The 14,668-nt window shown below is 35.0% G+C and overlaps 1 protein-coding gene across 7 annotated transcripts in view; it reads right to left on the bottom strand.

Annotated features, from left to right (window-relative positions):
• The window catches only part of ORC4 (origin recognition complex subunit 4), a 71,491-nt gene that overhangs the window by 10,695 nt on the left and 46,128 nt on the right, over positions 1-14,668 (bottom strand). For 6 of the 7 annotated variants that reach the window (XR_005063888.1, XM_037027798.1, XM_037027796.1 and 3 more), the window contains 2 exons: positions 12,234-12,385; positions 5,117-5,290 (listed from right to left, as the gene is read on the bottom strand). Coding sequence is in view for 6 of the 7 variants with exons in the window: in XM_037027798.1 (XP_036883693.1) it covers positions 5,117-5,290; positions 12,234-12,385 (326 nt within the window). In the remaining variant the exon portion in view is untranslated. The remainder of the gene's footprint in view (positions 1-5,116; positions 5,291-12,233; positions 12,386-14,668) is intronic. The other variant, XM_037027800.1, reaches the window with a different exon arrangement.

The raw sequence follows: 14,668 nt of genomic DNA on the forward strand, positions 1-14,668 counted from the left end.
AAGAAAAAAACCAGAGATGACATCACCACATACGGAATGTCCCAGGAGAAGCGAAGAGAGAGATGGGACCAAGAAGTGAAAATCAGATTATCGATATTTAAGAAGCAGATGAAAAAAGAGAAGCTAAGTTAAAAGACTCAGAAAAATACTGAAGACTAGAAAAGAGTAAAGCAAGAGCAATAAAACCAAGGGAAGAAAACTTCAAGAGGCACTGGTGATCAACAATGTATAAAGTACTTTGTATAATTAAGATATATTGTGAGAAGAAGCTCATGGCTTCTTCTCAAAAGAGTCAACTGACTGCAGTGGATTATGATTAATGAAAGGTACACGTGGCATCGAAGAAAGGTTAATGAAAGAAAAGTAAATTCAAAGTTGGCAGAATCAAGAAAGGCTTGTGGAAGACTGACATAAATTTTTAAAAAATCATCCACAAAGAGTAAGAATTTTTTTCTTAAAAAAAGAAAAAAAGCCCAAAGCCAGAAAAGTAAATGCTATGTATTTCTATATTTCCTAGAGCTAAAACTGCTTTCTTACTTCTTGCACTATTAGGAAGATACAGATTCAGGAACAAGTTCTAGTCTCATGAAATAAAGTTTCGCATTTTCAGCAAACATGTTATCCTAGTTATAGTTCCCATTACCCTTACTATTGTTTTAGGTCTTCTACTTTAAAGGACTTGCTATTACTATACATATCTTTTTCTTTTTTGTTATAAACATGGTCAAATAGCCTTTGGACATAGAAAAGATGGACGTAAAATAAAGCAAAGTAATTCAAATCAAAGACTCAGAAATTAACCGTGGTCCTGGCTTCTGCAATTTTTGACTCTTATCAAGTCACATACAAAGTTGATGTATTACAATCAAAGCACTTAGGAAAACTAAAGAAAATCCCCTGGGGCAAAAATATTGATGAAAGAGGTTTTTCTCTACCATTATTCAACTGTTTTTTAAAAGTATTTGCTTTTTAAAAAATAACATGTGTCAAAGGGTTAGTCTTCTATACTCCGCCTTTCTGCTCATCTCTTTATTTTCTGAGGTCTGAATCCAACTCCCTTTCCTTCTGAAGGCTATCATTTCCTTGCTTCCATAATTAATCTGATTTTAAAAAGAGTTTACAGGATCAATGTGTGAGACATTAAAAAACACGACCTCGTCACATTTTTAATTTCATCTTAATTCAAACATAAACTAACTGAGAACAAGGCTATTATCAATAACCACTTACTGAATGCCTATTATATTTAACTACTTATGATAATTATTGAAGATATTACATCTTAAGTTTTGAAACATGACTGAATTTCTTATGTTTGTCTCCAGAAATGATGTAAAGGGAGTAAGACAAGAGACTAACATCACCGCTTACAGGAACATGAAAGAAATTCCCAGAAATAAAGCAGACCTCCCCTGCTGTTCAGGGAGGCTGATACACTTCTTTCCCTTGATGAACTCATGCAAAGATGCCACAGAAGTTCTTACTGTGCTGATTGCACAGCATTTGGCCAGTGCCTTTTCCAGGTACATTCTGAGCAGAATGTTGTTACAGGATTACACTCGTATCTCAGGACTCCTGCTGCTCTAGGGATCTTATTGACAGCAGTACATGTGCTAAATCTCCTGGTCATTTCCTAGGGAAACCTCTCACCTTTGGTTAACTAAACAGGGAAGGTTTAAGACAATAGGTAAATCTTTAAAATCTTCCTTGCCCTTAGCTATAGTACTTTGAGAAAATTAGCTATGGTTCTTTCACAGATGTTCTTTTATACAGGGGTTTATTTCTCTTACACTGATAGGCTGAGATGGTGTTTACTCTGCTTGACTCATTTGGAGCAGGGTTAAAATATTCAGAGTTCCAGGTTCAACACTATCCTAAAGATATTCCTGAATGAGATGCCATAGGTGACCTGTTATCTAAACCACCACTTTTGGTTTAACTTTGGAATTAGAAAAGCTTGCTGGACAGTCAGCACCGAGAGAAAAGACAGCTCCCTTAATGCAGTCCCTACCCAACTCCCACCCACAGGACAGAGCCTCTGGCCATGGTGCTGACATATTTTTCAAGTGAAGTTCATTTTAATACTAAAAGGAGGTGGAAAATGATTAGAATTTTTAAAAAGTATTAGAAGTAAGAGACACACACTCCAGTGTCACTAGTATTACCTTACAAAAGAACTGCAAGGTTGTAAAAAAAAAAAAAACACAACAGGATAGTACTGACATTCATGCCTACCATCTGCCCCTAAATTCAGTGATACAGGACCAGCAAAAAATGGATCACAAACCCAAGGGTTAGCCATGCTACTACCACATGGTTCTCAATTCTCTGAGTCATCTCAACTTATGCTTCACCGATAACCCCCACCATCTACTTCCTTTATATACTCACTCTGAGATGATCAGAATGTAACATGTCTGGGAAGAACAGAAAGATGGATGATGGCATAGTACAACCTGGCTATTTAGTCATCTGAGGAAAGTAGTAATAAAAGCCCTGGGAGAGCACAAATTTAAACACTATGAAAGACTGTAGTTGAATCTCTAACACAGTCAGATAACATACATTAGTTAAAGAGCCGTAGAAGGTAAAAGTCTGAGACTCACTCAGAAGTGGATTCAAAGACAGGAGGCCAGAGCTCTGATCCACTCTAGACCTTGGTAAAAGGGACAATGTGGGCACACCAATTGTAAAGTATTCCTAAAAAATGGAATCTTAGAGTATCAAAGAAAACTTGCCTGACCTAACAAATATCTGGTCTCAGGCAAGTCTAATTTCAGGAAGAGGGTATAAGGGAGGACCCACACCTACTTCTACCATGGCATAATATCTAAATTTTAACATAGTATTAGCCATGTTTACATATAATTCCATATACTTATATATTAGAAAAAATAAGAGCTTGAACATTTTATGTAAAAACAGGTTTAGTATGTATATAATGTCTGAAAAGGCTATAACTAAATAACTACTCTGTAGCAAAAAAAAAAAAAAGAATAAGCTGTCATTTGAGAGAAACTNATCCACTCTAGACCTTGGTAAAAGGGACAATGTGGGCACACCAATTGTAAAGTATTCCTAAAAAATGGAATCTTAGAGTATCAAAGAAAACTTGCCTGACCTAACAAATATCTGGTCTCAGGCAAGTCTAATTTCAGGAAGAGGGTATAAGGGAGGACCCACACCTGCTTCTACCATGAAATAATATCTAAATTTTAACATAGTATTAGCCATGTTTACATATAATTCCATATACTTATATATTAGAAAAAATAAGAGCTTGAACATTTTATGTAAAAACAAGTTTAGTATGTATATAATGTCTGAAAAGGCTATAACTAAATAACTACTCTACAGCAAAAAAAAAAAAAAAGAATAAGCTGTCATTTGAGAGAAACTTCTACCTTTTATCTTGTATTCTTACCACTGATTAGATTTGTTCAATGAACTTTAAAGTAAAATATAATCCATGACAAAATTGTAATACTTAAATGATTAGAATATATTTTATTATTAAAACAAGAATGGAGTCTCAGTAATGAAAGATGAGTAAGTTCAACATTATGCTATGCAAATTAACCCAGGTGGTGAAAGACAAATACCATATGATCTCACCTTTAACAGGAACCTAAACAACAAAACAAACAAAGAAGCAAAATATAACAGGCTGAGAGTGTCCAGAGAGGAGAGGGGAGGGAATTTCAGGGGAAGAGGGGAAGGGTTTACAGGAACAAGTATAAAGGACACATGGATAAAAACTAATGGGGTAGAAATGGGAGGGGGAGGGGAGGGCTGGGTGGGTGGAATGGGATGGGATGGGAGTAAAAGACAGAAAACTGTACTTGAACAACAATTAAAATTAAAAAAAGAGTAGGAAAAAAAGAGTAGGGGGGAAAAAAAGAATGATGAGTAAGTTCCAGAGATGAGGAAGTACAGTGATATGACTATGGTTAACAACATGGTACCTGTACACTTGAATTGCTTAGAGGATAGATCTTAAGTTTTCTCATATGCAAAGAAATTATACCTTTGTAAGGTGATGGATATGTTTAAGAGCTTGATTGGGGTATTTCACAATGCATGTATGTCAAAATGTCAAGTTGTACATCATAAATGTACTGTTTTCAACTTGTCAATTATTCTTCAACAAAAATGAGAAGAAACTAGATTTAACAAAAATATAAACATACTGGGGGTGGGATGGGATGGGAGCAATAGACAGAAAACTGTACTTGAAAAATAATTAAACAAAAAAATTTGGAAAAAAATATAAACACAAAATTCTCACTTTTAACTTGGTATTGTTATTTAAGAATATAATCAATATTGCTTTAATATAAAACAATCTTTTCACTTTCACAGGACCATATTTTTGAAAGATTCTACTATGTGGGATTTATCTAACAACAGTGTTCAATTATGTTATTAAACCTCCTCTCCCTCCTAACTGAAATTTCTTATCAGCCTAAGATAAACTGATGCTAATATGTTAAGTTGATATAACAATGGTCTGTACAGGTTAGTCTGTTCGATTTAAATGTAGGCGAATTTACAGACTCCACAGGTTAGGTAAAACTTCAAAACAACACATGAAGGTGCCTCTGTAGCTAAGAACCTCAGGACTCCAGGGACTCCAACGTGGAATTCACCAATGCACATGATAGCACCACAAGTGCCATACTCTGGACTGCATCTTAATAAACACAGTCAGATAAAAGCTCAAGTTCTTTAGGAGAACTGGAGGGAAGAGAATAGGTAGGTATAAATCACTAGGCTAGATACTGCTAAATTTATTAAATAAAAAAATTAAGTTCCATGACAGAAATCCATTAAAAAAAAACTTAAAGTATAAATCAGGTATAAATAAAACAAAAATCTCACTGAAGCTTTTTTCAGAGAAAAAATTCAAAAGATATGATGTTTCAACCGTCTTGTGAAAACAAAATATGTGCACACAAAAATGTGTAATTTGTATTTATGCAGTTTTATGCCACAGTACATTAGAAGCTTTGTGTTAATTTAGACATTTTAAATATTAATAAGTTTTAATTGCTTTCAAATGGTATAGCAAGACACAAAAATTACATTAAATATTATTGCACTTGTTCTAAGATACCTGAACATTCTCATTCCACTTGTCGGCAAAAAGCTTATCTGGAAATTCTGCAGGCAGAGATAATTGTTCTTTAAATATTTTAAGATACTGTGGAAAACCAAATGAATTCATTAAGTGTATCTGCCGGTGAGAAAATCGGGACTTCACTCTTTTTTCTAAGAGTTCCAAAATATCCTTAAAAACAAACAGAAACTCTAGTAAGATGCATGTTAAAAAAATATCAATGTTAGTTATAAGTATTTAAACTATCACCTGTAATTCATAATGCATATCCTATAACACAATTAAGCATAAAAATTTATGGAAGCCTCTAAAAACTCAAATTATTCCCATGATCTCCTTATGGTTACTAGGCAGTAAAACTAAGAGAGTATGGCTTGGAAATAAACGAGCCTCTAAAAAATTCTGTTATGCATGCTACTTTAATCCACTTGTAAACAGCTGTAGGCCTAGTGATGTGTTTTACCTACCATATTATTCTCAGATAATTTTTAACACTCCAGGACCTACAATAATTGTTAAAATATATAACAATTATTAAATAGTTATATGTCATAGTAACATTAAGTGTTTCAGTAACAAATTTTGTACATCTACAAAAATTCAGATAAAAAAATTAGATAATAAAATATATTAAAACTTAGTACATTCATAAAAATGTAAACACCACCTGTATTGTTTAATGTAACAAAGACTCGAGTAGCGGCATGTGTGCTGGAGAAAGTTCCATTCCCTGAAACACCACAATGTAAGCTGAAACCACGCTAGAGTAAAGGAACTGCAGAAGAGGAAACTGGCAGACCAGAGCATGACAGTGGTAACTGACTGCTTTCCGGCTTTTTATAGTGATGTTTTAGAAACTACTTATATCTGTGCTATTTTTCCTTATAAAGTTAGAAATCCAGTTTACTGTCAATTTTCTAAAATTAAAAAGCTAAAAAAAGAAAGGTGTGGTGAGGCCCAGAAATACAAATTTTTAAATCTCCTCAGATGGTTTTCATATAATAACTAGGTTAAGAAATCAATTATACAGAAGAAAGAATTCAAGGGCTCAAAATGGAATCATGGTCACTTTGGGAAGGAAAACAGGAAAGATTAATAGATTGGGGTGGGAGAGAAGAGGGTGAATGAAAAACCTGAAATAATTTTCTGGCTTACAGAAAAATACAGTGCCAGTAAAAGAGAATTGAAGGAAGTTAAATTTGGAGAAAGGCATAATATACATTTGGAGCAGTTCTGTATCACTCGTATCGGTAACTGGCTGAAAGACTGTAAGCAACACACTATGCAAGCAGGAACTAAGAAGCCAGATTTGGGAATGGAAAGAAAGATGAATGTAAAAGGTATTTTAGTGCTGGACAGTAATGACAGAAATTGGTAATGGGGGGATAAAGAGATCAGGAAAATAAAAGGCATTTCTTCTACAAGGCATTTCTTCTTATTTGCTGGCAAAGACACTACTCCATCTATCCTTTTGCTTTTTCCCTATAAACATACACTATGTACTTGTTTGAAAATAATACATCAAAATAAAAAAGAATGACACAGAGACTGGTCTAAGAAAAGGAAGGAAAAGAGTGACAGAGAGGAACACAGGTACCAAAATGGCAACAAATAACCTATCAATAATAACTGTAAATGTAAATGGATTAAATGCTCCAATCAAAAGACACAGAATAGCTGAATGGATAAGAAAGAATGATCCACACATATGCTGCCTACAAGAGACCCATCTCAGGACAAGAGACCTACACAGACTGAAAGTGAAGGGCTGGAAAACAAATTTTCCAAGGAAATGAACAGGAAAAAAAAAAGCCAGGGTAGCAATACTCCTATCAGACAAAATAGTCTTCAAAAAAAGTGCCATAATGAGAGACCCAGAAGGTCACTTCATAATACTCAAAGGAAGAATCTACCAAGAAGACACAAACATTGTAAATATATATGCACCTATCATAGGAGCACCCAAAAATATAAAGAAAATCATAGAGGACTTCAAGAAAGATATTGACAGAGACACAATTATAGTTGGGGATTTTAACACTCCACTGTCAAAAACTGACAGATCTTCCAAACAAAATATCAACAAAGATATTGTGAAATTGAACAATGTCCTAGATGAAATGGACTTAACTGATATATATATCTAACCCTTCATCCCAAAGAAGCTAAATACACATTCTTTTCAAGTGCACATAGAACACTTTCAAAGACAGATCACATGACAGTCCTATCACACAAAACAAGCCTCAACAAACTCAAGAAAATTGAAATCATACCAAGCATTCTCTCTGACCACAAGGGACTGAAACTGAAAACCAACCTCAAAGGAAAAAAACCCCAAATACTCAAAATCATGGAGATTGAATGGCAAGCTATTAAACAATGAATGGGTCAAGAATGAAATTAGGGAAGAAATCAAAAAGTTTCTGGAAATAAATGAAAGTGAACTCACAACAATCCAAAATTTATGGGACACAATGAAGGCAGTCCTGAGAGGGAAGATGGCAGCAATATAGGCCTACCCAAAGAAGATAGAAACAAACAACCTAACCCTACACCTACAAGAACTTGAGGAACAACAACAAAGACAGCCCAGAGCAAGTAGAGGGAAGGAAATAACCAAGATCAGAGCAAAATTAAATGACAGAGAGACTAAAAGCATAATTCTAAAAATCAGTGAATCCAGGAGCTGGTTTTTTGAAAAGATAAACAAAAACAACAAGCCTTTTAAGCAGGCTCAACAAGAAAAAAAGAGAGAGGACACAAATAAACACAATCAGAAATATAAGAGGAGAGATTACAACTGATACCACAGAAATACAAAGGACTGTAAGAAATTGCTATGAAGAACTGTATGCCAAGACATTTGAAAACCTAGGTGAAATGGACACATTTCTAGAAAAATATAATCTTCCGTTTGGAAGATATATTAAAGATTCCATTATATTGGAATCTTTCCATTCTTCAATGAAGAATGAGAAAGCCTGAACAGGCCAGTAACTGCAGATGAAACTGAAGCAGTAATCAAAAAACTCCTGACACACAAAAGTCCTGGGCCACATGGTTTCACAGGAGAATTCTACAAAGCATTTAAGGAAGAGCTAACCTCTACAAAGCATTTAAGGAAGAGCTAACCCTTATCCATCACAGACTATTTCAAAAAATTCAAAATGATGGAAGACTCCCAATATCTTTTAATGAAGCCAGCATCATCCTAACCCCAAAACCAGATAAAGACTTAACAGAGAAAGAAAACTTCAGGCCAATATCAGTGATGAATATAGACCCTAAAATCCTCAACAAAATATTGGCAAACCGCATCCAACAATACATTAAAAAGATCATATATCATGACCAAGTGGGATTCATTCCAGGAATGCAAGGATGGTTCAATATCGGCAAATCAGTAAATGTAATACATCACATAAACAAAAGCAAAGACAAAAACCACATGATCATATCAATAGCTGCAGGAAGAGCTTTTGATAAGGTACCCACTTATGAGAAAAACACTCAGCAAAGTGGGAACAGAGGAGGCATTCCTCAACATAATAAAGTCAATAAATGAGAGACCTATAGTGAACATCATACTCAATGGGCAAAAACTAAAATCTTTTTCACTAAGATCAGGAACAAGACAAGGTTGTCCACTTTCACCACTTCTACTCAATATAGTATTGGAAGTTTTAGCCACAACGATCAGACAAAAAAAGGAAATAAAAGGCATCCAAATCAGAAAGGACAAAACAAAATAGTCACTGTTTGCAGATGACATGATAGTGTACATTGAAAATCCTATAGACTCCACTCCAAAACTGCTCAACCTAATAAATGAATTTGGCAAAACAGTGGGATACAAAGTCAATATCCAAAAATCAAAGGCATTTTTATATACCAACAATGAATCAGCAGAAGCAGGAATCAAGACAAAAATCCCATTCAATGTAGCAAAAACAAAAATAAAATACCTAGGAATAAACCTAACCAGGGAAGTAAAAGACCTGTACTCAGAAAACTACACAACACTGAAGAAAGAAATCAAGGAAGACACAAACAAATGGAAACATATACCATGTTCATAGATCAGAAGAATTAATATCATCAAAATGTCCATACTACCCAAAGTAATTTACAGATTCAATTTAATACCTGTTAAAGTACCAATGGCATATTTCACTGACATAGAACAAACACTTCAAAAATATATATGGAACCATAAATGACCCCGAAGAGCAATTCTGAGAAAGAAGAGCAAAATAGGAGGAAACACAATACCTGATACCAAACTGTATTACAAGGCCACTGTAATCAAAACAGCCTGGTACTGGCATCAAAACAGGCACACAGACCAGTGGAACACAACAGAGAGCCCAGAAATAAACTCAACTCTCTACAGTCAATTAATATTCAACAAAGGGGGAAGCAACATAAAATGGAGTAAAAATAGCATCTTCAACAAATGGTGTTGGGAGAACTGGACAGCTACATGCAAAAAAATGAAACTCAAGCACCGACTTACACCATACACCAAAATAAATTCAAGGTGAATAAAAGACTTAAATATAAGCCGTGACACCATTAAAATCCTAGAGGAGAACATTGGTAGGAAAATCTCAGATATTTCACACTTCAACATTTTTACTGATACGTCCCTTAGAGCAAGGGACATAAAGGAAAGAATAAGCAAATGGGATCTCATCAAAATAAAAAGCTTCGGCATGGCTAAAGAAAACAATATTAAAATAAAAAGAGAACCAACTGTATGGGAAAACATATTTGCCAATGATACCTTAGACAAGGGTTTAATCTCCAAAATATACAAAGAGTTTACACAACTCCACTCTAAGAAGACAAGCAACCCAATTAAAAAATGGGGAGAGGACTTGAACAGATACTTCTCCAATAAGGACATACAGAGGATCCAGAATCACATGAAAAGATGCTCAATATTGCTAGCTATCAGAGAGATGCAAATTAAAACCACAATGAGATACCACTTTACACCAGTCAGAATGGCCATCATAAACAAATCAACAAACAAGTATTGGAGAGGATGTGGAGAAAAGAGAACTCTTGCACACTGTTGTTGGGATTGCAGACTGGTGCAAACCACGATAGAAAACAGTATGGAATTTTCTAAAAAAAAACCTAAAAATAGATCTGCCTTTTGACCCAGCAATTCCACTGCCAGGATTATATCCTAAGAACCCCAAAACACCAATCCAAAAGAACCTATGCACCTCAATGTTCATAGCAGTACAATTTACAATAGCCAAGAGTTGGAAGCAACCTAGGTGCCCATCAGTAAATGAATGGATCCAAAAACTATGGTACATTTACACAATGGAATACCATGCAGCAGAAAGAAAGAAGGAGCTCCTACTGTTTGCAATAGCCTGGATGGAACTGGAAAGCATTATGCTGAGTGAAATAAGCCAGGTGTTGAAGGACAAATACCATATGATCTCAACTTTAACAGGAACCTAAACAACAAAACAAACAAACAAGCAAAATATAACCAAAGACACTGAAATACAGAACAGGTTGACAGTGACCAGAGGAGAGAGGGGAGGGACTTTCAGGGGAAGTGGGGAAGGGTTTAGAGGAACAAGTATAAAGGACACATGGACAACAACTAAAGGGGGTGGAAATGGGAAGGAGGTAGGAAGCACTGAGGGGGGCGGGGTGGGGCTGGGATGGGAGTAAAAGACAGAAAACTGTACTTGAACAATAACTAAAATAAGTAAATTTAAAATATATATATATACATATATATAAAAAACTTGGACCTTGGCCTCAAGAAACTCGCATTCAAGATTGTGGAGGAAAGGCTAACACATGTAAGGAATATGAAACTCTTCCATAGCTGGTTAGGGGAAAACAACATGCCTCCTCATACTATCTACCTCTGGCTGTAACTTGGTTCAGGTGACTCCCAGATAGGCTGGAAGTAAGGCCTGAACATCCCAGTTGAACACAGAGATCTATGTAAGTGTCTAGAGCAAAAGTACATTTATAGTGTGGAGTCCAAAATCCAAATTTCTGAAAGTGTATCCCTTTCTTAAAAAAAAAAAACTAATTAAAAAGAAATTAAAAATAAATAAAAAAGAGCCTCTGGTAACATTGCTAAGAAGCTACTGACCCTTTATTTGCTCCTTCCCTGGGTCAATAACATTTGCCACTGACACTTCCACCCAAAGAAAGATTTTTTTAATGAATCATTTTATTTATTTTTGTTTAGAGAGAGGGAGGGAGGAAGAGAGGGAGAGAAACATTATTGTGTAGTTGCCTCTCATGCTCCCCCTACTGGGGATCTGGGCGGCAACCCAGACATGTGCCCTAGACTGGGAATTGAACCACAGACCCTTTGGTTCACAGGCCAAAACTCAATATACTGAGCTACACCAGCCAGGGCAAAGGAAGATTTTTACAGCAAGAAGAAAGGTGCCTCAACCCCTATGACAGGATGCTGCTTTTGGCAAGGAGGAATAAGATATGTGGACAGTCATCTACAGGGCGGATAATTATAAAGGCAGACATCATAAGCTCTGGAGCACTGGGGAAGGAGGACACAGAATGCCACTCCATAGAAGAAACAGCACTAGAAAAAGCACTGCTGAAAGGTGACTTTGTAAAAAACTACACTTTTCTAAAAAAGGCAAAGAATTACAGAAAAGAAAAATGAGTAAATGAGCCTTATTTCCAGAGGTGTGTACTTAAGAAGTTAAAATAGTTCATTCTGAGTTGATCCCAAACATTTTCAAAATATGGAAAGAATCATAAATGTAAAGAAAAAATATTAGTGACCTTTATCAAATGGTGATAAAATTACTTTAACTTTCTCCTTACATGCTAATGTGGAAATTATATTTATTAGCATAATCTGGCTTCACATTTTTTAATTCAGTGATTCCACTAGAAGGATTAATGTATTAGTTTATGACCATGTGTGATAACTGTTTTTTTATTTTCCTCAACCTGATGCACCAGGCATCAGGGAAACATGTTTGAAAATGCCTAATATGAATATGATGACGTACATAGGTGTCTGTGTTGGTCATTATGCTTTAGTTTTATAGATATAATTAATTTTTAATAGAAAGAAAAGACTTACCAATCTACACGTAAGACCAATAACTGCTACTGGAGTCTGTGCAGACTGAGAAATGTCAAAAAGATTATAGAGGAGTGTTTGGTTTCTATGATGAGCAAAAAGATCAAATTCATCTAATATGAAGATCACTGGACAACTACTCGTCCGGTCACCTAAGGTTTAAAACAAGAGTTCGATATTAACAAGCAGTTATGTCAACCTTTGGTAAATTTCCAAACTATTTACTGCATTGTACTTTTTTAAAACTTAAGTCAACAAACAAATATTGAGAACCTGCTCTGGATAGGGCACCTACCAATGCAGGTTCATTTAATCAACGAAAATAAATTATTCACAGGATAAGACATCCTTAAGTATTTCAGTCTAATTACTAGACTCTAGCAGTTTACTGATGAAAAATTTTTAAAAATTACTTAAATACTTAAGACTCTTGTTTTTAAAATTATGTAAACATAGTTCTTCTTTCATCAGAAAATTTACAAAGTTCTCTTAATACCTAAACAGACCAAATCACTTTGTGATTAAATATAGTCACTAATTCATGCAGAAAACTATTACTTCAAATGAGACTTGTTTGGTTAGTAGAAATGCAATATATAGCTTCCCATAGAAATAATTTTTTTATAAATAATAGTTAGACTGAAGTTCAATCAAAACCATTATAACGCCTTCTAACCACAATTTTAAGACTGTAACAAGGAAAAGTTCAACATGAATCTGTGGATTCATTTTTCTCATCACAGTGGAATCTACCTCAGCAAAAGAATCACTATGACCTTTAGGTTTAAAACTTTTTATTTACATAAACAAGTGGAAATAAAATCTGGTAAGGGGACACTCACTCCAACAGACAATAAAACATTTAACACTAATCTAAATGGCATGAATTTCAGAGGGACGGCTCAAAAGTATAGAAACAGATCTACATAATTAGAAATTTCATATTGGTAAAATACAGCATTACTTATTGATGGGGAAAGGTGCTTATCCAAGCTTAGAACTTCATTTTACACCTTACCAAAATAAATTCCAGCCAAATTATTAATTATGAGTATATGTATTAGATGAAAATATAATTATCTTGAAAATCAGGAGAAAAAAATTTGACTACGTAAAAATTTTAAAATTCTGTTCAGTAGAAAATAGAAACCAAATTCAAGAGAAGAGAAATATTAAGAGCAAGAATACCCATAAGGAGGCCCTGACCAGGTAGTTCAGTTGGTTAGAGCACTGTCCTGATTTACCAAGGTTACAGCTTCAATGGTTGGTCAGGGCACATACCAAAATTAACCAATGAATGCATAAACAAATGGAACCACAATTATTATTTCTCTTTTTCTCTTCCCCCTCCTCTCCTACCTCTCTCTAAAATCAATCAATAAAATGAAATAAAAAGAATTCCCATAAATAAATGCAAACTAGACACCAAAATAAGGCAAAGAAGCAACAGGAAATACATGAAGCAGGAAATGTAAGTGGCCAATAAAAATAGAAAATGATAATTACCAAAGTTTATCAAATTATTTTTCTATTGAAATATAAAAAACAAACAAAAATTAATGTTTGTTTTTGAAATTGTAAAGAAAATAGCACTTTGAAATATGCTTAGAAAATTGACCTTCTAGGGCAGTTTGGTAGCATTTATTCTTTTTAAATTCTGTACCTTTTAATCCAGAATTCTACTAACTGAAATTTATCCCAGGAAATATCTGCATGACTGTAACAGTGGAAAATTATAAACCACCCCATCATTCTTTTGACATTTTTTCTGTAAGTGCTGACTCTGACTAATATGTGGCTTGTAGATGAACACGTTTGTATAAGAATCCTAGGAACCAGCTTCAAAAGATACCGACTCCAACCTCCATGCATCCCAGCTCCAGGAGACTTGCTGACCTTTACCCATGGGGCCAGGATCACTAAACCAGGGTGACATGCACTGGACCAAAATGCACTGTGCTCATCTGCACACGGGACCTTTTCAACCCCCTTCTTGATCTGTTCTGTTCCCCTGTCCCTCCTTATAAAACACCTCTGCCTCCACTGAGAGGTGGAGACGGCCCTTGAGACATGAGTCCCCATCTTCCAGATGGCCAGCACGGGCACATAAACCACTTTCCTTCACAGCAGCACCTGCCTCTCCAGTGGTGGTTTTCGTAGAGGCAGGCAGCCTCTATGGACCTGTTTATGGCCACGTAATTATCAAAGACGATCTTCTTAATTATATAAAATCAGAAATAAAAGCCCACAACTGGTTGTTATTAAGATATAACTTATATTTTAACTATAGTTAATATACATTTATAAAATGATATGTATCCAAATTATAAAAATGATGGTGCAGCTCAATATTTACTGACATGAACAGATATGACATGCTCACAACATGGATTAGTAAATGAAAAGATGTAGACTACACAATATCAAAACTGAGT

Source organism: Sturnira hondurensis, unplaced genomic scaffold (genome assembly GCF_014824575.4).
Source record: "Sturnira hondurensis isolate 20B ecotype Veracruz unplaced genomic scaffold, ASM1482457v3 Scaffold0019428, whole genome shotgun sequence".
NCBI classification, from domain to species: Eukaryota; Metazoa; Chordata; class Mammalia; order Chiroptera; family Phyllostomidae; genus Sturnira; species Sturnira hondurensis.